The sequence below is a fragment of the Solea solea genome, chromosome 9 (genome assembly GCF_958295425.1).
Source record: "Solea solea chromosome 9, fSolSol10.1, whole genome shotgun sequence".
NCBI classification, from domain to species: Eukaryota; Metazoa; Chordata; class Actinopteri; order Pleuronectiformes; family Soleidae; genus Solea; species Solea solea.
In genome coordinates, this window is record NC_081142.1 from 25263809 (window position 1) to 25289384 (window position 25576).

General features: G+C 41.1%; 2 protein-coding genes across 3 annotated transcripts in view; one reads left to right on the top strand and one right to left on the bottom strand.

The window, feature by feature from the left end:
* Positions 1–6641, bottom strand: serpinb1 (serpin peptidase inhibitor, clade B (ovalbumin), member 1). Its single transcript, XM_058638411.1, has 7 exons — positions 6484–6641; positions 5118–5306; positions 3243–3380; positions 3049–3166; positions 2814–2956; positions 1446–1595; positions 1–723 (listed from the first exon to the last, which is right to left on the bottom strand). Exons 2-7 carry the CDS (start codon positions 5283–5285, stop codon positions 316–318), a joined length of 1125 nt encoding a protein of 374 aa, XP_058494394.1. The 5' UTR covers positions 5286–5306; positions 6484–6641; the 3' UTR covers positions 1–315.
* Positions 6642–11515: 4874 nt separating this feature from the next.
* The window catches only part of mylk4b (myosin light chain kinase family, member 4b), a 39824-nt gene continuing 25763 nt past the window's right edge, over positions 11516–25576 (top strand). The window contains exons 1-2 of one of the 2 annotated variants that reach the window (XM_058639380.1): positions 11516–11682; positions 19436–19685. In XM_058639380.1, the coding sequence (XP_058495363.1) occupies positions 11618–11682; positions 19436–19685 (315 nt within the window). In that variant the 5' untranslated portion in view covers positions 11516–11617. Of the gene's footprint in view, positions 11683–19435; positions 19686–24923; positions 25332–25576 lie in introns of those variants that run through there. The other variant, XM_058639381.1, reaches the window with a different exon arrangement.

The following is a 25576-nucleotide window of genomic DNA, read 5'->3' on the forward strand; positions in this document are numbered from 1 at the left end:
TCACTTTAAATGTCTGTTTATTTTTCACCTACACATGCAAAATATTATATAAGCTGCTGGCCTTCTACTGTTTCCATTGTTAATTCTAAAATTACAAACCATTCAATAAATCATACATTTCTTCTTTCAATTCTTCTTCATTCTTCATTAATTGAGTTACATTTATGACTCAGTGCAAAATATAGTGAATTAGCAAATCATCACAGAAAATAAAGCGCTTATTAAAAGACTTTGCTTTTGGGGTGTGTATGTGTGCGTGCGTGCGTGTGTGTGTGTGTACTATGAGTGGCCAACTTCGTCCTCTGCAAGTTCTGTCTACTGAGGAGATGAAAACCTGCCGAGGAAGAGGATGGACTTGGTCTTATTGTGCCTGATGAAGAAGAGGAAGGGGTGGTCTGCAGTGAAGTGCTCCTCTCTGAGCATACAGAAGAACACCATTCCAGCGGTGGCTGCAGCTGCCTCTGTGCCCTCCTCATTGACCTCCACAAAGGCTTTGTGTACCACTGTGGACAGGAAGAGTCCCCCTTCACCGTTCATGCCAGACAGGTCGGCCTTTGCCGAGCAGAACACGTCACTCATGCCCAGTTGAGCCAGAGGCCCGTTCAGCTCGTAGTCGTCCTCCAGCTTGAACTTTGGCAGATGAACGACGATTTCTGACTCCACGTCCATGTTTTCTCTGTTGGTCCACTCGTCCAGCCTCTCCTGCGTCAGTGCCTTCTCCAGCTGCAACAGGGCAAACACATTTTATTGCATCCCTCAAACGTTATTCAAGCATCAGTGTGCATCAGAAATGTGTTCAACACAGTTAGGTCAAGTGTTCTTCACTTTAAGAATAGCTAACTCAGCCACACCAAATTCCATGGGGAAAAAAGCACACAGGAGATGTTGATCCACTGCTGCCTGCATCAGTAAGTTTAAATGTGTCATTTTGTGACCTCAGTACATGAAATATTAAGTTCAGATTCACCTCCGTGACACAAAATGAGGCAGCAGTAGACCAGCAGCGAGCTAAAAACACTCATTTTCTCCACAGACTTTGGTGCAGGAGAGTGAGCGATTTCCATTTTAAAACTGAGATGAAGTGGTAAATATATTCATATGATTGATAACACAGCCTGGGAGATATCACTGATTACTAACAACTAACAATTTATTTTTTGCTTTATTACTTTTTTTTACTCCCTCTCATCCCCTCAAGAGCCAAAAATGTCCTGTATCAAAAACATTTAAACTATTTTTTTCACCTTCAATTTAAAGATTGTTTTTAACAGACATCAGTCTTGATAATAACAAAAGCAGTCAAAAAGACATGTTGGAAATGTGCAAAAATTTTCTTTTTAGTATACTTTCATTCATGGTGTATGCAATGCTGCTTCTTTTCTGTTTATACTGAATGCAACAAATCAAATAAAGCTGTTTTAAACTGAAGAAAACACGTGTTGTACCTCCTGCACAGAGTTCTCAGGCAACAGTATGAACATGCTCAGCTCGTTTCCTTCATATGGGAGCTCCAGGATCTGCAGGTTGTGGTCAGGGATGTAGTTGTAGGGCAGCTTCTTCATCTGGTACATCATCTGAACCGGTTTGGTCTCATTCTGACAAAAAGGAGATATACAGTTCAGGTGATGGTATCAAGTTTTTTTATAAAGTCTGCTCACATATTTGAGGTGTGGTTTTATGACATACAGACATTTTACTAAAAATCCTGAGGTCCCATGAACTCCTGAACTCGGATTTCCAACTTGGAAACTCAAACTGACATGGGCTTCTAAAATGGCTTTCACAATAAAACACTGCTACTTTAACCGTGGAACAGTGCATACAATTAATGGATATCCGTCACCTCACGCTTTCCTTCCACATGTCTTGGAGAACCTATGTAGCCTTCAGTTTAAAACTCAGATGTTTATTTTGTCCATTAAAGGCTAATTTAGAAACGAGTTGATCAAAAATTATTATAATTCATACTATCAGGTGATTGTACACTCATAAATATTAACTCATTATTTTATCTTCAATTTGGGGCAGCCCATAGACACTCTATACTGACTCCAGCCACAGGGGGTGCTGCACATCCAGTGCTGGTCCCAAGCAGGATTTCATCAGGAAAGGGATCTGGATCTCTCAGGGATCTCTGCCAAATCAAATATGTGGATTATGAGTGTGCGTGTATCTACTGGTACTACGTTTGGCCTTATGGAAGCATAATGGATGAAAAGAGACTCTCTCTCTTATAATTGTTTAAAAATATTCAGTTGGAGTGATTTCTTTGTCATATGGAGCAACGAAAACAGACAATACTCAACATCTGAGAAGCTGAAAAATCAGAGAAAGTTGTTTGAATGTAGTGATCTATTAATTATCGATGAATGGTCGTAGCCCGACAAAAACAAATGGTGTAGAGAAAGTTTACAAAAAATAGCATGATGTGTATGACTGGAATTAAGTGAAAATAAACTTGTGATATACATTTGCTCTGCACATTTTGTTTTTGTTTGGCAAAAGATCACATTCTTTCAACAACCTCTGGAAATGTGGAAGATAGAATTTCTTAATAAAATGACCTTTTTTTAGAAAAGGTTTATGGGCAGCCCATAACATCCAAGTGGAAAAACAACTTGTTACTGGAGGGTTGCCGGTTTAAGTCCCCACTAGGTCAAAAAGCCTCCTGCTCCTAATTCTAGGAAGCTTTTTAGTAGAGGTTGAGTTAAATGCAGGACTTTCCCCTGCAGGACTGATAAATGACTAAGATTGAAATGTAGGTGACTGTTAAAACCAGACTTTTTTGAACAACCAAGTAAGTTATTTTTCACCTTAGTGATTTTAAAGGGCATCTCTTTGGTGTTTGCTTGATCAAAGCGTTTCAGCCAGTTCCCCTTGAAGTAGATGGCATTAACCAGAGCCATCCTGGTATTCGTAGTGACTGTTCCTGGCTTCAGGAGATCTTTTATCTTGTCTGCAAGGAAACAGATGAGTTCAGCACTGAATAGCGATTCACACAGGACGTACGGAATGATTTCATGCATGCAACGCATTTTGAATTCCCACTTTCTGTCTGCTCCTCGACCCAGCTGTTGATGTCCGCTCTGCACGCCTCTGGAGCCCCAGTGAAATCCACAGCCTGCAGGTCGGCATGGTAGTACTTCTGCGTAGCGTCGAGGAAAGTCTGCAGAGAGCAGATTATATTTCATTCATTCATTCATACACGTGTCTTTTGAAGGAAGTGAAGGCTGCAGACTCACTTGCAGGAAGTTGGCTGTTTTCTCTCCATAAAGACGATTGGCTGTTTTCAGAGTGTAAGATGCCGACGGTGTGATGATGTCTGTGTTGAGCTTCTGGAAGTCTGCGTGGACACCTTCACCCTCGCTGAATGACAGGGCCTGAGGACACGCACAACTCTCACGTGTTACTATACTGTATTTTTGTTTATGAATGGGATTACGATATTAAATAAATGCACACATTTTTATATACTATTACGTTATGTGTCATGCAGATATTATTATTACTGAGAAGCCCTACCAAAACATATTAATATTATATATTAATGATATGTCAATTACATAGATAATCACATTTATATTTAATCAATTGTTGTAATACTTGACCAATATTGTTTTTTCAGGGACAATATTGATAAAAATAATTGAGGCCAATAATCAATATTTGGAACCGATGTGCATTTACAGTTCAAACTAAAATCCCTTTTAAAATGTAGATGTTCTACAAGCTCCAACACAAACCTATAATGTTCATCAATACTTTTTACATAAGATTTTAAATTAAAAATGATTAAATAAAATGTGTAAACCATTACAATTAGGGCTCTGCAAGAAATAACAGCGCAACATTTGATTCTTTTCCCTGTTGTCATTTATATGGACATTTAGTAACAAATCCTAATTATCACTTAGAGGCATTAGCTGTTGTCAGTTGAAGCAGAAGATATTATTATTATTACATCACTTTGTAATGACGTAATAATATCAGTGATCTTTCTCCTGCCTTCTTTAAACACATTCAAAGGCATTTTATGGAGCGCCATGAAAGAAACATGTCATTATTTTACATAACCTTTTTGAGGAGTTCGAATTAAGGATCTTGTCGGTATGGCCTCACCGACGTGCGGTCAGGGGAGGCAGAGCAAGTAAAATACTAACCATGATAATAGAAAATCAATTTGTCCACTTAACTGTTCTATAAATTCGTTTTCTGTAAGATTTCAACATTTCTATGGTCAAAATCGCTGGATTTACGCATTTCCTGTTCAAAAGCTCTTCCGTGAACATGTTTGTCCAGCAAGAGTGACATGACATGAGCTGTCTTATGCTACTTCCTGGTGCAGGACGCCAGCAGAGGGCAGACATGCGTCACACACGTGTCAGTGCCTCATACAGTCACACTACTACAAACAAAAACTACTCCTTTATAGTCAAACAGTGAATATTTTGTCTGATCTATTAAAACATGAGGGTCATTTTAGACATGTCACTGAATAATGTAACACTGATGATGTCATGAACTTTTGTAAATATATATATGTGTAATTGCTGTATTTGTTTGACAGTCACTGTACATGTGTACACTCTCTTTAAAACTTCAGAAACTTGCAGTTAGCTCATGTGACTGTGTGTCACGCCTGTAACACAGGCTGCTGTGTAACACGGGCTACTGTGTAACACAGTGTAACACAGGCTGCTGTGTAACACAGGCTGCTGTGTAACACAGGCTGCTGTGTAACACAGGCTGCTGTGTAACACAGGCTGCTGTGTAACACAGGCTACTGTGTAACACAGGCTCCAACAGTGTTCAGTCATAAATCAGTAACCCGAGTGAAAAAACATGTACAGTAAGTCATTAATATCGATGACAGAGGTGCAGAAGTAACATAAGTGATAGGTGTCGTGAACTAAAGCCACAAATCAAATGTGGAACAACCAGTTTCAACAACGTTCTGCTTTTCTTTTCTTTTTTTAGCAAACAATGCACAGCCTGTTTCTTGAGGTCGAAGTTCACTTGACACACCTTTCTATTTGAGCCAGGAGACACACCTGCGTCGACAGGCTGAACTCCACGCACCGCTACAGGCCCAACGGCAGAGAGACGGCAGTGCTTACCTTTGCCATCTGAGCAGCTGTGTCTCCTCTCGCTCCGAGGTAGACCATAGCCAGAGCTGAGCTGATGCTCAGCGGAGAGACGAACATATTTCCATTGGGGTTTTCTTGACTCAGAGTCCGTAGCAGTTCCAAGGCAAAAATGGTGTTTGAGGTGCTGATGTTGGCCATAACTGACGATGTTGGCTTCCCCTGTAACAAGTAAAAGGCATTTGAAATTAGCAATCAGCTGTTTATATGGAACTTAAATGTAACACACACACACACACACACACACCAATGCTGATGGTATAAATGTGTTACTGTCAAAAACGGAGAAATAAATCTAAAATTAAGTAATTAACGCTGACAACTATAATTAAAACACCAGCCAAGCTCATATAGATATATATTTGTATATATAGACATTTAATGTTGAATGTAATAAATTCAATATGGCTACATGTAAAGTAACAACCAAATATCTAATTGTCCTCAAGTAAGAGGAGGTAGAATTGATGGGGGGACACATGTGGCCCACAGGCTGCCAGTTTGACACCTCTGATGTAGTGGGTCAATACGTGCTACCTTAACTTTACTATTTTGAATACTGGCGCTTTCAATTGCCAGTTCTCTGTTTAGGTTATTAGTAATGACTACTTCTGGTATCTTTTATGTGCTGAAAAGTGTTGTAATTTAATGTTGAATGATTTAGTAATACCAACAGACATGCATGTGGATAAGCGGAGAGTGCTGGCAGTTATTACCACTTCACACACACTGCTTCAAAGTTTATATTTTCAGGTTTCTCTAATTTGTGGCCACGAAATACTAATTCGTGTGATTCGAATCATTCACATCAACAAATCTGACACTAAAGTCAAAACATTTACACGAAATATTGATGAAAATCATGCAGACATTTTTTTTGGAATCATACGATGACACTACACTGTTTAGTAGCACTACACGACACTACAATGTATTATAGTGAAGTTTATGACAATTATTACTAATAAATATTCACAAAAGTGATATAAAAGCATATTTTTTATAAAACACGTGACGTGATTTTAATAGCATGGTGGAGTGATTTCTCTCTTTTCTTTCGTAGACATCAACGATTCAAAACAAACATGTCTCGCGTGCGTTTTAATAATGTTTCGTTTAACTGGAGTTCGAGAATATCTGTGAATATCTTCTTAAATGTAGCGTGAACGACACGCTACATCTGACAGCTGCGCACACTGTGCAACCCCGGAAATAAACACGCATTACTTAAAAAAGAAAGAAAGAAAAAACAATCTGGCTGCTGCGAAACAACGTCACATGATACTATGTGTGTGTGTGAGAGAGACTGTGTTAAAAGTGTGTTAAACAGATTATTTACCTGATCGTCTGACTGAAGGCGACTGAAGCTGTTTCCGCTGTTCCCTGAGAGCGCGCGCACACACACACACACACACACGTGGAGAAAAAGCACGGACAAGTGAGAAGAGTGTGATCAAATGCACAGACTGCAACAACAGACAGAGTTTGACTTGTACCTGAGCTGTTGGACCACTGGTCATTTATTGAAAGCACGGTATGCAAAGCCTGTGGGTGTGGCCGTGCGCGTGACTGGGCGATAATTCACTGATGACGGAAAAAACAGATCAGTGTTTGGTGACGTTCAGTGATGCCTTTGTCCTTATGTGAGGACACAGACAGATGATCAGTGCAGGTAAAACTAAATCATTGACACATTTAAAGTTTAGGCAAAGACGGCACTAAAAGCTTTTTCCTCTATTCCCTTATCCAAGATAGTGAGAGTTAAGCAGTGATGGGGACTCAAGTCTCACACTTGGACTCCAGGATAGTATCATTATAGTGGGTTGGTTACTCTGTGGTGTGATGCTGTACTCTGTGAGACATGAGAATAATCAGTGCTCAGCTAAGACTTCTCTTGTTTCATCCCAAGAGAGTATCACAGCGCACAAGTGCCGCATAGTTCTCCTCAGTTGGTTTGTATTGTGAAAGTCAGGTTCATTGCATTTAAGCTTGTAAAATGTAAAAATGTAGCTCCCAGGGCTAATTTGGGTAATTTCTGTAGGTTATGTTCTCATTTGATATAATTGTTGAATAACAATAAAACAAAGCATAAGGTGACCTATTCAGTCAGTCAGTAACACAGACAAACATCATGTATCCTGTGGTGATACATCTTTTATTGTGTGCATTATTGCAGTAGACTTCTTCTTCAGTAGTGAGCGGTGGACTGGACTTAAGTTGAATATGTTCCCCCTCTCCTCCAAGAGGCTTCTTCACTTCTGACTATCCAGTGGGAGGAACCGGGTATTTAACCTCTGAGGCTAATACCGGTCTAGAGAGTCGTTAAGTTGAACAATGGAAGTTGTTGAACTTGACTTGAACATCTCTGGTGTCTAGCGAGTCCATCAGAACAGCGCTTTCATGTCATGGTGCAATACAAGCACACCTGAAAAAACCTGAACGGTGTCTGATAATGATGAATAGTGAGTGGACTTTTGTCTGTGTGATCTACTGAGCAGAGATTATGGCTCGCCTTCACACTCACAGTATCCACTGGCAACCAACAAAACAACATACACATTTGTGATTCATGGAAACCTTTGGACACAATCCTGTGTTATACAACCACCATCCCATAGTCTCTCCTTATACATGCTACTTAAACAAACTTTATGAGCGTTTGTGTGCCTGTTTCATAACCAATGTAGACTTTACAGAGAGGCTGCAAAATAAATGAAGATTAGTTGTTAAGATAAAATACATGTGGAATGACACTGAACTGAACGAGGCCTTTGTAGACTGACTAACTCACAGTCAACGACAATAAGAAAAGTATCATGTTTGAACCATGGTTGGTCAGTTCTCTTTTAATACAGATGCTATCCTTAAAACACATGTAACACACAATCAGTCAGTTAGTAACACTGACAAACATCATGTATCCTGTGGTGATGAACACTTACACCAAAATATTGTAAATTAAAGTTATGAAAATGTTTTATTGTGTGTGTCCTCACAATGCATCACAGTAGACTGTTTAAGGTCAACCTACAACTGATCAGTTGTAAAGAAACACAATATGCTCTCTACTTCCTCCTACAGTTGGTAAACGGTAGTATTAGTTTTCAAATGTCGTGGTAACACGTTTCTATATGTGGCCCTGCCATGGACTGGGCCATCTGTCCAGGGTGAACCTCGCCTGTCGCCCTATGTCAGCTGAGACTATAGCATTATTTACAAATATGATTGCATGGTTTTATTTTTCAAGATATCAGGAACAAAAACTAACCAAATAAAAACTGTCAGAAGAACAACCCGTTTTTTTTTTAACCTCACATTTATTTGAATCACTTGATTAAAGGACGAGATTGACGAGAGGACAAGATGAACTTCAATAACAGCCTGACACACAGCAAGCTCATGTGACGTACGCTGTAGAGTAGAACATTGTAGCTCCTTCTGTGGCACAGACCCAAAACAGACCAGAAGTTCCACAGTGCCAATGCAGGCGATGCAGACCTGCTCAGGCTTTGACAGAGGCCACATTGACCCTTCTGTAAATCGATGTAGCATCAAAATAATCTTGGAGACAAAATTAAAAAGTTGAAATTGTGTCCTTTTAACACTGTACTGTATGGATGATAGTACAGTGCATGCTTTGAAATAGTGTTAGAATATTCATTTCAACCAGAGACTTGAACATGTCTGGTGTCTAGTAAGTCCATCAGAACAGCACTTTCATGCCATGCTTGCTCCAAAGATGATAGTTTATCAATACAAGCACACTCCTGAACTGTGTCTGATAATGAGGAATAGTGAGTGAATGGACTTTTGAAACCCTTGAAGGGAGTGTCTGTGTGATCTACTGAGCAGAGATTATGGCTCAGACACTCACCGTATCCACTGGCAACCAACAAAACATCATACACATTTGTGATTCATGGAAACCTTTGGACACAATCCTGTGTGACATAACCACCATCCCATAGTCTCCCCTATTAGAGATGCCCACCTTCCTTTGTTTCAAGAGACGTGTCATTTCAGTGCTTCATTTCATCGTCAGGATTTTAAAATCATTTTTAACCTTAAACAAAAACAAAAAACATGTGTGTGCCTATTTCATACCCAAAGTAGACTTTAATAGGCCTGAATTTTCAGCATGAAAAACACAGTTAAAAATGTTCCACTGGAGGGAGCCAGAGAGCAATGACCCACATTTACCAGCATCCATCCATCATGTTGTGTTTCCATTGCTTCGCCTTGAATCCATTCCACTTGATCGTTAGGAGAACACTCATACCTACAACTCACCTTACACCAAGTGAACCGTCACACCGATCCCTCTGTAGCTGCAGCTCATCGTGGTACCATGTCTTACTGTATATTACACGACGTAATGCTGATTACTGCTCACACACAGGCTGTGGCTGCATCATCTGTGGCCTTTTCCCCCTCGGACACACACTCTGTTGTTCTAAGATCATCTAATTGAGTGTGGACTAAATATAGCAGGGGTGGAGTAAAAACATTTGGCCCAGGGGGGGGCGCTGTTGGTCTGATGTGAGGTAACTGTTAAAGCCCACAGCCACACACACACACACACACACACACAAGGTAAATGGACAGGATGGTGAGAGAGGATTCAGTGTCAAGACTTTAAGACATTAATGGGAAGGTCAGAGGAGTCTCAGACGATACAACATGATAATGAGTCAATGTGATGAAAGGCATGAGCTGAACGCTTGTCACTACACAATATTTGTGAGACCAGATGTGTTCAACAACACATCATAAAAACATTAAAGACATTTATTTTTAAGATATGAATACTAATAATTAAAGATGGCCGTCTTTATATTAGTTCAGTTATTAAGCAGCAATGGAACCAAAGTAAATGGAACCCTATACAATGACCGTGACTGTGAGAGTGAATGGTTGTGTATCTCTGCGATTAATTGGCGACCTGTCCCAGCGAAAGGTGGGTACATACCTGTCTTTGGCTCTCTGTCGGCTGGGATTGGCTCCAGCAACCCTCAAGTGAAAGGGAAGAAAAAAGTGGAAGAAAATGGATGGAACTATTGTTTGTGTGCAGCCTGCTGGCCCCTGTGCCAAGAACTAGCATAATACAGACGCACTCTCACTAGGAACATATGGCCCTTTTTACTCAACGTGGGCGGAGTCATCTCTGCAAGGCTGCGTGAAACTGCGTTGACTTCGTTTTATACGGGACACTCGCACACACACACACACACACACACACAAACGTGTGACTAGTGACTTGTAAAGCAGTTGTTTTCAGAGTAACTGAATCACTAGAATCAGTTCATTAAAACTATTTGTTCAGCACTTCCTTCACGACCAGAGCACAGACTCCGTCTGACACAGTCACTGGACTGAAACACAGACATTTCCCTGGTAACTGTTGGAGATTAACCACATTTTTAGGAGTGTTAAGTCTTTTTAACTGACCTACAGTTCGGCTTGATTTCTGTGTCGGACGTCTCTGACCAATCAGTGGTTGTCAGTCTGATGACGTCACGCATAGTAAGCTACTCGGTGTGCTTGGAACCTCACCAGAGCAGGTACTAAAAAAAGGACCTGGTACCAGGTTACTATGCTCGTGGAAACACAACTGAACTGTGCCGAGACGAGGTGAGTAGAGCCGGTGGAAACACGCCAATATCCGCCAACAGATTCACAAGGAAAACAGATTTTAGCCACATTCCTGTTGCTTTGTAGACCGCTCACTCCCCGGATCAAAGTCCATTATGAAAATCAGCAATTTGAAATCCTGGCTCACGGGAGTCACTGATCCACTTCTGCCTCATCATTAAGTTTGGAGTTGAGGGTCACTGATGCAAACAGACTGAACAAACTGATCCACACCGCCAGTAACGTTGTGGGGATGGAGTTGGACACGGTGGTGTCAGAGAGGACAGTGTCGTCCAAGTTAAGGACAATACTGGACAACAACCTCCATCCGCTCCATGACTAACCCTGCTGGTCGGCCACAGGAGCTACTGGAACTCAACAATTCTGATTCTGAAGTTCAAATATGTGTCAATTGTTAACTTATGTGGGTTTTGTACAGACAAAAACATGATCACACAATCCTGTTAGTAATGCTGCTGTTTATGACACATCCTCCAGCCCCCCTGTATCTCTCCCCCTCTCTCAGTCTGTCATCCTTGCTCTTTGCACTCTGGCGTTCCTCTCGTTCCATTATAACAAGCCACATTCTCTGGATCACTTCCTCCACTCTGTCCCTGCTTGTGGCCTCTGGGTCCTAAAGCAGACCCCCACCCCCCTTTCACCTGCCCCCCCTCCAGTACTTTTCCTGTGTACATAGTGTGGTTCTCAACAGCAGAGAGCCACAAGTAAGCCGAGCTGCACACTGAGTGTGTGCGGGGTGGAGGAGAGCATCCAAAGCACCAGGACCTAAAAAGTGCAAACCAGCAAAGGTCAAAGAGAGGACATCTGGAGACCTCAAGCCCATGAGAGACATGGGAGGAAAGGAGAAGAAGATTTTTGTCATTGCAAATGTCCCAAACTACCAAGGGTGAGTTTTCTTGTGTTTTTATTTTTACCTGTCAAATAAAATCCTGTAAAAAGTCCTGGATCAAGCTCACGGGAACAGTTACAGTGCAAGCACTTAATATGTGCATTCTTCAGAAAGGCAAAGCAATCTTAAACTTGTATAATGAGCATGTTCTGAATTCTAACGCCTCACTCTAACGGTATCAGTTGCAGCCTGTTTCAAGCTGCCACAGCCGCACTGATTTGCTGCTGATTTACTGCACTGACTCTGTTCGCTGTACTTTCAACTTCATATGAAATCATATGCCACAGTAAATCCCATGTAAACAGTATTTTAAATATGTTGAATTTAATGACAACCAAACCACCCTACTAAACATATTATCATAATAGATTAAACAATACTACATTTCACCCAATTAAAAAAGTCATTACAGTGCTATTGATTGCAGTTCAGAAGTAGGTGGACTATAAATTGGGCGCAGAACAAGTCATGCTGTCTGACGTGGTCTAAAATAAGGCCCCCGCTTTGTTTTTGTCTGCATGGAAAAGTACATTGAATGAAGTTCTACAGTTACACTGTTCTGCCGAGGTTGCTAAGTTGTTGTCCGTGTGAAGGACTGGAGCGGCTGTGCTGTGGGCACCGAGTGCATCTATCAGGGCATCAGTAACTGTGTATATCTGCAGACAGACTGTGGCACGTGTGCGTCCATGTGAGTCGTCACAGTGTGTCCGAGTGGCTCCAGTGTGATGGTTGTTGCAAAAGGCAACATAGGAAGCTACTGAACTCATATGCACTCTTTTTCCACTGACGGGTGCCAAGCGTGTGGTACTCAGAGTTTGGGGTGGTTTGGAAATAATCTGCTGGCACAGTTCTAAGAGAACACCCTGAGTCCAACTATTTACATTGGACACTTCAGAGAGCACTGGTGGTGATACTCCTGACCAGCACTTGGCTTTAGTCGTGATGAAAGCTGCACAGTGGGGGTGGGTGTGGGGGGTGGGGGTGGGGCAGGAATGTCAAGTTTAGAAGGAGAAAAATAAACCTGTTGATTACTTGATATTAGCATGTCGTGCAATTGAGTTGAATTTGATGCCGAAGTGACTGCAGTCAGTTGAGGATCTGGATGAAGTTTGCAGTTTAAAACTTTGTCCTTCGTCCTGCAGCATTCTCACTGAGGACACTGTGAGACACACAATTACAACACAAGTACTCTAAACCAAATTCTAACCCTAACCCTAAAACCAGGTCTTAATCCCCAACAAGCCCTTTACAGATGTGAGGACCAGACTAAATGACTTCCTTTTCCCAAAATGTCCTCAATACCTGTGGTTTATCAGTTTGTTGGTCCTCTCTCTCTCACCCCTAACCCTACCCCTAAAATAACCCTAACCCTAACCCTAATCCTTAAACTAACCCTAACCCTTAAGCTAACCCTACCCTTAAACTAACCCTAACCCTTAAACTAACCCTACCCTTAAACTAACCCTGCCCTTAAACTAACCCTACCCTTAAACTAACCCTACACTTAAACTAACCCTGCCCTTAAACTAACCCTACCCTTAAACTAACCCTACACTTAAACTAACCCTACCCTTAAACTAACCCTACACTTAAGCTAACCCTACCCTTAAACTAACCCTACACTTAAGCTAACCCTACCCTTAAACTAACCCTAACCTAATCCTGTCTACACATTGAAATGTAATCATTTATGTTTTGGGGACTTGCTTTTTGTCCACATAAGGAAGTCCTCATAATGTGACTGTGTTAACAGATTTAGTTCCCCACAATAGGCGCAATACCTGGAACACACACACAAAAACACACACACACACACACACACACACACACACACACAGCCCTCCCCTACATTCCTCTGGTTTATAGGCTTTGATGACTGTTTCCATGCGACCACTAAATCAGGACAGCCGAGGCCCCTGAAAGCAAGAGATAGCACCTTGGCATGAAGACTGTCCATTCAAGGCCAAACGTCCTGCTCAGGCTCCTCTGTCCTGTTCTGATCCTTAATGCTTCTGTACTAATACTCACTTATACAGCAAGCACACTCCATTTATACTTTGACATGTGTCTGTACATGTATGCATGCAGCAGACTCAGTGGCTCCGCCCACCACTCCATGTTATCTTTGTGTCCATTCACCCAGAGGCACATACACAATAGCTGAAGACGAAGTTGGAGATTCTCTTGTCCATTTTCATTTCAGAATATGCCACATTAAACATGGACTGGACAAAACTAAGGACACTTAGTGGTGTATTTATGTGACATTAAAGTAACACAATGTAGGCTATGCTCTCAGGTTCCCCCCCACAGTTGGTAAGTGGTATTGTTTTTATTACAAATGTCCCAAAATACATGTATATATCGCAATAACACGTGCATTTGTCGACAAGCCAACGACACGAGTGAACTTTTAATGTACAAACAACTATGTCCTGTCAGTTTAAACTTTGTGGTTCTTTTTGTGGCACGGACCCAAAAACAGAAGTTACAGGTTGAAATCCTACATTTTGTTGCTTTAGACATGGATTGGACCAAACTAAGAGGCATTCAATACAGTTTTACTACGTGATATCAGTCAGGTTTAGTCTTTTTTTTATCATTTATCAAGCTGTTAACAACACATTTGTGCTGATTTATTTATTAATTTATCTATCACTAAGCCATAAACAGAATTTTCCAACTCTATAATAGATGTTGATAGTGAATGAAGGGTGTACTTATGTGAGCTGACCACATCTATGTCTACTCGTGTTAAATGAACAAGAAATCATGTGCAGATGTTTTTCCATCTCTGTGTTGACAGATTTCTGGAATTGTGTAAATCATTGTGAAGTTGAAACTGTTTGTAAAGCTGAACTAAATAAATAATTTCAACACATTGTGAAAGTGAAAAAGAATCTTTATATTATTTTATGTTCTATTCTCTAACATGGTTCTCTTGTCCACCATGTTACAGCATAGAGGACATTAGGACTGCAACAATTCATCGTTGCTTAATTAATCATCAACTATTTTGATAATTGATTCATCGGCTTGAGCTTCTTTTTTTAAAATAATTAAAGCAAGTTCTTAGATTATTCAGCTTCTTCAATTTCAATATTTTCAGGTCTCTTTGCTCCATATGACAAAGGCGTCATTATAACTTGTGTAGAAAACCATCATTTCAGGTTTTTGAAAACACTAATCAAAAAAACCCTTTTTCAATTTATGGACCAAACCATTACTTACAAAAATGAATCAGCAGATTAATGAGATTTAATTATGAAAATAATCGTTAGTTGCAGCCAAAGAGGACATATTTAACTTATCAGCCTAATCCCTGGTATTCTTGCTTCATCTCTTTATTATTCTGGCACCTGTGATCCTGTTAATCACCCCAGACAACATGAGAGTGACACAGTTGTATTGTCACCTGTTGCTACTGTGTCTGTCTCTGTGTCTCAGTTTGTGCCTTGTGCAATTATCCTGCCATGATAAACCCACAGCTATGTATAGACTGTGGTGGAGCATTTGGCCACTGTCCTGAACATGGACAAGTCATTTCAGAACACTCAGAACATCTCAGTCATTTTCACCATAACTGACACTTATCACGCATCATTATATTAACCCCTCTCTTGTCACTCCACAGACAGGAAGCATACAGACTTACAGACAGTGATACTTTTCATGTTTTTTGTAGTATGGTTATATGAGGTACTGACACAGTCAATGTGTGTGTGACTCTGCTGAGATTTAGCACAAGAAAGACATCGTTGCTAGAATTAAAAACAAGGCCATTTAATAAAATGCTCACCAAATAATAATCAGCATTTGCTTAAATCTACACTATCTTAAGAATTTGTTTGTCTTACAACACTCACTGTCTGGAAACTAAAGTGGTAACAGTACACTCTCACACAAAACACAGATAGAGAAAATCATCTTTTAATACAGGGGACACAAGAGCCACTGCTGCTGCCGCTGCTGCTGCTGCTGCGGTTGCGTCGTTTGGTCAGTTTGCATCACTTAGGTAAATCTTTGAAATCTTAGGGATTTCATCTTTAACATTACAAGTGCAGTGCCCGTGCAACTCTTTTTGTGCCTTTTCCAGACGGGAAAAGCCCACAGTGCTGTGTGAGTGAGAGGGGGAGTGGCTACAGTAGATCGGCGAAACCCAACGTGTGCTTCTTTTACCGATATATTTAACAGTATATTTTGCTTTACTTATCCAAACAACGTCAAACTTGCCACTGCACTTACTTGTTCTCGTAACAAGACACCTGTCAAGTTTGAAATCAATCTGACCATCAGTTCGGGAGATATGTGAATAACACGCAGACAGACAGACACACAGACAGACGCTCCTGGAATTTATAGATAGATTACAATGTTAACATCTATATCTGTCACATGTGTCACAGACACAACAGGTCTTGTTCCTGCTTCAAAGTAAAAACGTCAAGTAAAAGTAACTTGTTGGTTAGATAATGTTAGATGTATAGGGGCCAGCCTGTTGAATGCTTTCTATAAATATACATTAGTTATATGAACATGAAAGTGGTGTATATTTCTTCTGCACGCCCACTTCTAAAGTCTTTGATAATCAGAGTCTATTTTGCAGTGGAACATGAACGGCTTGTGGTTAGAAAGAAAAAAAAAAAAAATGGCGAGAGTTCTATTACAGTGCACCTCACGAACGGCCTGCCAATAATCAGATTACACGTGTGTCCGAGCAAGATGATACATGACAAAGACTTGCTTCCCTCGCATCCAGAGTGGTCCAGATGGCCTGTAAACTGAAGACCTGGCTGCCCAGCACCATGACGCAGGACACACACTGACCGTGCTCACGAGATGTGCTTGATCCTCGTACCCCCCGGTGAACATCTCTCAACAGCCAAGAGCTCCAGGTCCAGCTTTGGTCATGCAATTGCAATTGCAGATGATGATGCCTCTATTTTTTATTTTAGCATCATGTTCTGTCTCAGGCGACTGAAATAAATCATAAAACTGTTATGTGTAACATTTAAATATAAATAAATAAATGTCCGTTACATTCAAAACAATGCATTCACACAAGGCTGATTAAGCCTTGTCATCAGCTCCTCCCCTAACTGCCACCTCATCCTGGTGGAGGAGTTTAATGCCCGAGTGATCCTAGGAGCTATGTTGTCTGGGGTGTTTGTCTCTGGAAGGGGACTTGGTCCTGGGTGAAGGGCCAGACAAAGAGCGGTTCAGAAGATCCAGCATGAACAGGACATTGAAGAGCCAGTGAACCAAGGCCTGGTGTCAGGGCCCATGTGTGAGTGTCTGGTGGCCAGGGAATTTGCCCATGGGGCCCTGCCCGAACCTGTGATACAGAGTAGAAGAGAGACACTCACGTTCGTCTGGTGTTTACTTCACGGCAGGAGGATTTATTCTTCACCGCACGGGCATGGTAGGCCCAAACGTGTAGTGAGGGTCTGCTGGGAACACCTGCTGGAAGAACCTGTCATGATGATCTTCAACAAAGGCTTATGACCATGTCCCCAGGGGCATCCTGTACGGGGTGCCCTGGGAGTATGGGGTGGATGGCCATTCAGTCCCTGTACCGAAGGAGTGCGAGTCTGGCTTGCGTAGCCGGCCAAGTTGGACTCCACCGATTTTGTTCTTACTTTTATGGAAAGAATTTTTAGGCGCACCTGGGGGGTGCGGATAATGTGGTCCTCTTAGCTTCATCAAACCACGACCTCCAGCTTTTGCTTGGAAGATTTGCAGCCGAGTGTGAAGCGGTTGGGATGAGGATCAGCACCTCCAAGTCTGAGGCCATGGTTCTCAGCTGGAAAAGGGTGAATTTCCCACTCCGGGTAGGGGGAGGAGTTTAAGTATCTCCTCCAACAAGTGATGGAAGGATGGAGCGGGAGTTCAACAGACGGCCCCTGTAGTGCTGCTGTATACACACATATGCTCGCTCAGTCAGGTTTGATAGTATTGGATGACAGAGCCTGTTTTCATATCTATTTCTTGTTGTAATGAGAGTTTTCTCATTAAAATGATATCTCATTATAATGAGTAGTCTGAATGCTTCAGTTGTGCATGGTGGTGCCTCATCGTTTTTCCAGGAAATCATAAACATGTGATCAATCAAAATAATCAGTTGTCAATAACTCACTCACACCAGAGAATAAATCAGATAAACCTGGTTATAACGAGAAAACTCTTTCAGATATTGTTTCCTCCCCTGACAGGAACCTTTCTGCCCGTGTTATAGCAGGGGATTACCACGGGGTCAACTAACTGTGTAAACATACACAAATTACAGCAGTGCTGGGACCCTGACACTTGTAACAGCTGCTTAAAGCAACAAACTATTGTAAACAATCTATTCGGCTTTAAGTCCCGTCACTGAGGCAGTTCCCGCCTCTTAATAGTTTAATTTTTAATGTAGGTTTGTTTTCCATTTCTGGTGATTTATTTCGGGTGCTACGTAAATCAATGCCTTTAAAGTGAACGACCCGGGGTCATTATAGTGGGGGCTCACTGAGGGCACGCCCCCAGCCGACACCATCAAAACATCAAAGCATGAGCATTCTTCAAAAGTCCTCCCCCTTCAAAACAGCACATTTGAAGGAACTGGCTCACACAGCTGTTGTGTCTCACACTGAGCGATAGACGAAACACACAGTCGAATAGTTGAGTTAAAAATAGTTTTAAGTGTCCTTAAAAACACAGTGTCATATTAATGAATGATTGTGAGGAGGTTCTATAAAAATGTTTTAAAAATAACTGTAATTAGTGCTACTGTGTAAGTGGACCAAGCACAGATGTTCATATAAGGTTCCTGACCTCCATGATTGTCAGTGCTGCACAGTAGGACTGGGAAATATATCCATATTATATCTTGATCCTGACAGGAAACAAGATATCGTGTTAGATTTGGATAATAATAATAATAATAATAATGAGTGTATTTTAAAATCACGTAATACAGATCATATCAACATTGGATATTTTATTTTAGATTGTTTGTACAATGTATTGATTTTATTTATGTCGTGATGATATGTAAAAACAAATTAATGTCATTTTTAAGTGAGAATGTGAAATAAAAACACGCACATCGTTGTCTGTTGTCAAACTGACTCATGAATATATCAGCATACATAAAATGGCCGGCGTAAGGAGCAGTGACAGGTGTGTCCCCTGTCCACTCTCCTGGTTTAAGCACTGGAGTTGAAATCCTATCCTGAGAACACCCTCTGATGCTGAAGCATAACTCTGGCACACACACACACACACACACACACACACACACACTGTCTGCATCAGTGGATTCATGCACCATGCTCAGACTGCTGCCATCCTCTGACCTCGATAATTGTCAAGTAACAGCGAGGTATTTACACTCTGGAGGTATAAATATCCTCAGTGATATTCCATGACTGCCCCTAGAGGTCCAGCAGGGAGACTGCATCAGAAAGCTTGGAAAATCCTCGTGCTCAGTAAGATCAAAGCATCACTGAGGATCACAACCAGGCAACAGATCACACAAGATATTTCATCCCACTGTTTATAGATAGGTGACTGTTCCTTTTACATCACTGTGTCATTAAGCTTGTGAAAGCAATGGTGCAAATTAGTGAACAGTAATGTTTTCATTCCTTATCACATTTACTGAATTTCCACATTAGTCTTAATTTGTCTTAAGCATTAAATGAAACATTTTCGCAGCTTTTTTGTTGTTAGAGTCTGATTTTCCTTTCAAAAAAGGCTCTTGTCATTTCAGGTCAGACAAGAAGACTTCAGGTAACGCGTCTGCTTCCACGAAGAACGCAAAACTCCTCTCGTCCGCAATACCACCACCAATCCCCATGTCCCCTATAGTTGAGAAGAGGGAGGGGTTAAAGGCCATCCGCAACCGCGGCAACAACCTCCGCCTGGGTCACCTGGCCTTCTACCACCACCTGGAGAAGGTGGAGACCATGCGCTGTTTCTGGGAGCTCAAACTTGTGGAGCTGGAGGGAGGAAAAGATCAGGTAATGGCCACTGCATGGACACACACACACACACACACATACACACACACACACACACAGACAGACACACACACAGACACACACACACCATGTACACCATTGTGCAGTTATTTTTCTGGACACTGCATTGACTTCTATTCATTTGGACAAACTAAACAAAGCATTAGCCCTAACTGACCTATCCCTCATTTAAACCCTAACCACAATTCAAATCTTAAACTTAACCAGTTCCTGAGAAATTAGGTCCTGCCTCATTAGGACCAGGTCTCCATGAGGACAACTGGTCTTGACCACGTCACCGATTACAATCATGTTTTCTTTATCTTTTCATATTGATTTACTTGCTGTACTAACAAAAATAAAAAGTTTAGTGTGAACAAAAAAAAGTAGCTAGAATAAAAGTGCACATTTTTTGATTGCGTTTTAAATGAAGTGAGGATTGTGTTAACGGTGGTTACTGAATGAATTCTGTGTGAAAAACAGTGACTCAAGTGATTCACAGTTTGCTCCACACAGACTTGTGTTTTGCTTACTTCAGTTTTGACCAATGCTTTTAGTGATGGAAACATAATTCTGGATGTACACAAGGAGCCAGGGGGAGGGGTTTATGTGTGTATGTATGCTATCTGAGATGTGTTTGATTTGTTTATGTGTCAATCAAATGACAGAATTCTTACATTAACCTGCACTTTAATACTTAAGGCACTGCACATAGATGAAGGTGTGTGTGTAGACTGTAGTGTAAAGCAGCATTGAACGTTGTTATGTACTGTGCTTAACAAACGTATCAGACCACCAACCAATGTACGGTTTATGCCGCAATCATTGTTTATGTTTCTATAATGGTTAATACACCAGTATGTAGAAGCTCAAATATATTATTATTGTTATCCATGAATTGTCAAATTTACTGTTTTACAAAAACATATACAGTATATATGTATGTATATATGTGTATATATATATATATATATATATATGTATATATATGTATACCACTGCATTTACAAATGCATTTACCACTGAACTAAGTACATTTAATGTAAAACTATGGTCAGTCAGACACTTCTGTTTTACTGTTGTCCCTGATATACGAGTCGTGTTCTGCAGAAGTGAAATAACTGCGGGTCTCAGCACCTGTTCTTGCAAGTGAAACTCCACATGCTCACCAGAGGGAGCTGCTGATCTCTTTATGCTCGTTGGATGCTTCCACTCTCTCACACTATTCTACAAGATGGCGCTCTAGAGTCTGTGAATAAATGATGAACGTTAGTATCATCAACAGGCTTCATTATTGTACTGCAGCACTAACACCACTGTACAAACATACAGTACGGTCAGTACTGTACAAATGGGACACAACACAATCCTCCTAAATAAACAGAACAGACAGGAGCCCCTTCCCTGTGTTCATACATGGTTTAATCCAGTGCTTCTCAAACTTTTTCTGTTCGGCCCCCCTTTGGAGGAAGAAATTTCCCGGGGGCCCCGCGACTCTCGCGAAATTGTAACAATGTGTGAGGTATAACATTTATTGAATCAATATTAGAAGAAACGTTTCACTTTTCTTTCAATAATCTGTTGTGCAAATAACATTTTTGCTTTAGCGATACAAACAACCTCAACATTGCTTCGTGAGAAAGCTATTTTCAAATACAAATATGACATGTGCAATAAAACTATAATAGTGTCATTTTTTAAACAATAAATACATTTGGATAACAAAGAATACTTTACAGGGTTCATACAGCTTTTTAAGAGTAAAATTCAAGCACTTTTCCAGCACTTTCAAGATAAAATATCAACTCTTTCAAGGAACCCAAAGCTTTAAATAAACTCTATATATACATAAATATGACAAATATTCCTCCCTGTTTACATTCATTGATGCCTAAGACTTCTGCACAGTACTGTAAAATCTAAAAATAGCTTTGTGACTAAAATGGACTATATGCAACAATGAAACGGTATTTACTGCAACTGCACTTCAAATTGTTATTTCAAAATGAAAAGAAACAACAACATCAAAAACAGATGATGGAAATATGACTACACTAGGGTAAGGAGAATAAATGATAACAGAATAAGCCACCCCCCTAAGTTATTTCATTTCAAATGTTAAGAGGTTATTATATCCCTTATATTTTTATGTATTGTAGCAAACTAGTATCTGTGCTCCAGTTTCTGTGATGAATAGTAGCACATACAGAGAGGTGTGGTTTATCCTTTTGGCCACAAGATGGAGTATCAACTAAAGTGAGCACCGCTCAGGAGTGAACAGGCAAGCACATGTGTATGAGAACACTTTCCTCCCGCTTCCATAGCGATAGCGGCACACCAGATAACTTTATATTATCTTTTTATTTTCAGCGTGAGAAATACAATGTGTGGCGGGAACGCATGACAAAAGACAGACAAGCGTGACTTGATGCAATGACTGAATGAGAACTAGCTGACCAGCTAATTGCTAACGGTTCTCAGCGTCAAATTTAGCATACTATTTCTTTGTATCGACAAGTCAATAACACACAACTCGGAATTGTTGAACTGTCGGTCATTTGGGCCTCGTCGTAACCAAATTATATATTTATCATTTTCAAGCCAGTTGGCATTGAAAGGGCAACCTGGCATGGTGATATCAGGAGCGATGTCACCATGTGGTCCATGTGAGCGGCAAAGTGGTTCTGGGTCATTCCTGACGCCATCGCCAGGTGAAGGGCGTGCGCAAGGAAAGAAAACATGGGGAGCAACACTCATACGAGAGTTGGAGAAAAAATATTACGCCTTCATTTTATATTCATTTCCAGAAGACATTTATTTTAATTACGACCCTGGTCAATATATAGTAAATCCAGCATTTTCCAGCACAGTGCTCGCATTTCAAGCACATTTCAAATCTTTATCTACCCTAGACTGCGCACTTGCACAATGCACATTTGCTCTCCACAACATACGGTATGCCATTGCACTCCTCTATGCCATTTCTCTATTATTGCACTATTTTTTTCCCACTGTTGTACATTTTACATTTTATGTTTATAATATTTTCTTGTATTGCTGCTATGTCGAAACAATTTCCCCTTGGAGATGAATAAAGTATTTCTATTCTATTCTATTCTATTCTATTCTATCTTGAAAACACTATATTTAAAATCAAGCATTTTCCAGACTTTCAGGGCTCTGTACAAACCCTGACTTTACCAATATCAATCATTTGCTGTGCAAATAACATTCTTTTTGTATTAGCAATACAAATGCTGTCCCCTGTCAATGTTTTGAGACACAACACACAGAGAGGTCTTTGGTGGCATTTTCTCGTCTTGGGTTTTGGTCGTCGTGAATCATTGTTGTGTCCGGCTGACGTCGGCTTGTTTTTCAGTTTTCTTTTTGCGTCTGTCAGAAACTTCTCTATTATCCAAACCTTGTCACCAGTGTAGATTTTGTTGTGGTGCGTCACTTAAATGAGTCCGAGTTACGGCGAGACCAAAAGTTCCGCCTGCTAAACTTTAGTTAAGAAAAACAGAACTCGTGCCCCACTGGAAAGTCTCCACGCCCCCCCCAGGGGGGCCCGCCCCACAGTTTGAAAAAGGCTGCTCTAAATTGACTGTAACTGTGTCTATATGTGTCCCTGTGATGGACTGGCGACCTGTCCAGAGTGTGACCCCGCCTATAGCCCTATGTCAGCTGAGATAGGCACTAGCACCGCCCATGGTATACAGTTTCTGACTATTTTTACTACCATAAAAACAACACCTAAAAATGTAAAGGTAAAGCGAGATATCCATGTTTGATCAAATAATTGCAACTTCATGTTAGAAAGTGCATTTAACAAATCTTAAGTAAGATGCTGGGCAATATTTGATATGAATAATAATAATTTATTTAGTGACCCCCCAAAAAAAATTCTCTCCTGTGACCCTGACTCAGACCCTGGGAAAGAGTGATCTACAGAGAGTTGTAGAATAAGAGCAGCACAATGACTGCTGAGATGGAGAACTAGCCTCGGGTCATCTGACATGTGGGAAACTAATGTGTCGGTGTGCTCATCTGATGACAGAGCTGTGATCTGGAAAGTGAGTATTTTAATAAACTGCAGAGAAAACTCAGAAAACTACTACTTTTCTGGTTTTTCGACCTGCAGCGTTAACTTCAGTCATATCTTCAAACAGTGTGAAGATCTGGTTCCATGTCTCGACAGAAAAAACATCAGAAACAATTCTTTTTCAAAGCCCTCCTTTAAGGAACCGCCGCCTTAATCCTTCACATCACGTGCTCAGGTGCACCCATGGTCAATGTGGACATCCTGGGGGTGCGTATAGGTCACATATTCAGTTGTTGAGTCAAAGTTATGATTCATTTTATATCACATTTTTAGTCGTGATATAAAGTAGCAATAATTGTGCAGAAGACAGAAAATAGACCGTTTTTCTTTTCTTTAAGTTCATAAAGACAGTGAACAAGTGAACTCTGACTTTCAGTAGTTTTTGCTCAGGTGTGTTTATAGAGTTAGTTAAAATGAAATAAATGTTTCATCAGATTGTCTAGTTTGTGCTGAAAAAGAAGGATGTAAGAAACTCTATATTGCACATTCTTCCAGCCTCTGTTTATACTGTAAGTTAAACATAGTGAAGGACAACAGCAGCCGAAATGCTCTGTGTTCCATGGGTTAAAGGAATATTCACACATTCACCGATGGTGGAGACACCAAGGATCTGCCTAAGAGTTGTGGTCATGTTCTACTATGGGCTATATCTCTGCTGTGTATGTTTGTCATCACAGAAAAGAGGGAGTGGAGTTTGATTTATTTCTGATAATAATAATAAATAGTCACCTTTAACCTATGACTGTTAGCTTTACTGTATCATCTCTGTTGGGGTGACAGTGGTTCAGCAGCACAGCAGATAGCAGCTTTGATACATGCCGATGTGTAGAGGGAGCGTGGCACGAGCAAGTTGTCCTTCAGCAGGAAGGTTGTGGGTTTGATTCTCGGCTCCTTTGGTCTACACGCCGTTGTGTCCTTGGGCAAATACGCTAAACCAAAACTTAAGCAAAGCACTTCCCTAGCAGTTATACTTAGGAGTATGCATGCATGAAGTGCTGTGTCTGAAGTTAAAGGATACCACAGGGGTCTTCCTAACATGCCAACAGCAGCAGCAGGCATCTGATTCTGCGTACGGCAATGACACCCTGAACCCAACACCACCTGTCCCGCTCTCGTCTCAGAGACGGCATGTTCTCTCCTTTTAGGTATCGTGGTGAGAGGCAGCGAGTCCGCTGGGTGAATGGGTGGCTTGACAGCAGAGGTCTCCTGCCCTCGCTCAGGTCCATAGAGAGCAAGAGATTCAGTGCAGAGCTATAGGATTCCGTCTCTTTGACAATCAACACCCGCTGACTCGCTCTATGGTTGCCTGCAACCAGAGACTCCTTTGCCACAGGCGACTGACAGGCTGAAATAAGACAGACAGCGTGGTGCAGGTGGACGGCATGGACAGAGAAAGGCAGGCTTCTGTCATGGAGAATTTCCTCAGGGATAATGATATTTGGATATTAGGAAGTGTGTGTCTGGTTGCCACTTTCCTCTGGCGACGGCTGTGGAATTTATTTTCTATCAAGAAGAAGGGAAGGACAACACCATCAGACGCACAGGTAATAAAAGCTGCTCAGTGCACTTGTGTAAGACTCTGGGACAATATTGTTTCTGTCTGTGACTAAAAGCAAAAAAACAACACGCTCTTGTTGAGCGTACACAGACATCTTCTTGTGGATTATGAGCGAGGTGGACACGCTGTAGGTGGACGCGCTGTAGATGGACACGCTGTAGATGGACACGCTGTAGATGGACACGCTGTAGGTGGACGTGCTGTAGGTGGACACGCTGTAGGTGGATAGGC

Coding starts and splice junctions, on each gene's coding strand:
- serpinb1 (XM_058638411.1), bottom strand. CDS start 5,285: ATGGCCAACATCAGCACCTCAAACACCATTTTTGCCTTGGAACTGCTA. Junction 3,167..3,242: donor AAACAGCCAACTTCCTGCAA/GTGAGTCTGCAG, acceptor TGCTCTCTGCAG/ACTTTCCTCGACGCTACGCA. Junction 2,957..3,048: donor GGTCGAGGAGCAGACAGAAA/GTGGGAATTCAA, acceptor GTTTCCTTGCAG/ACAAGATAAAAGATCTCCTG.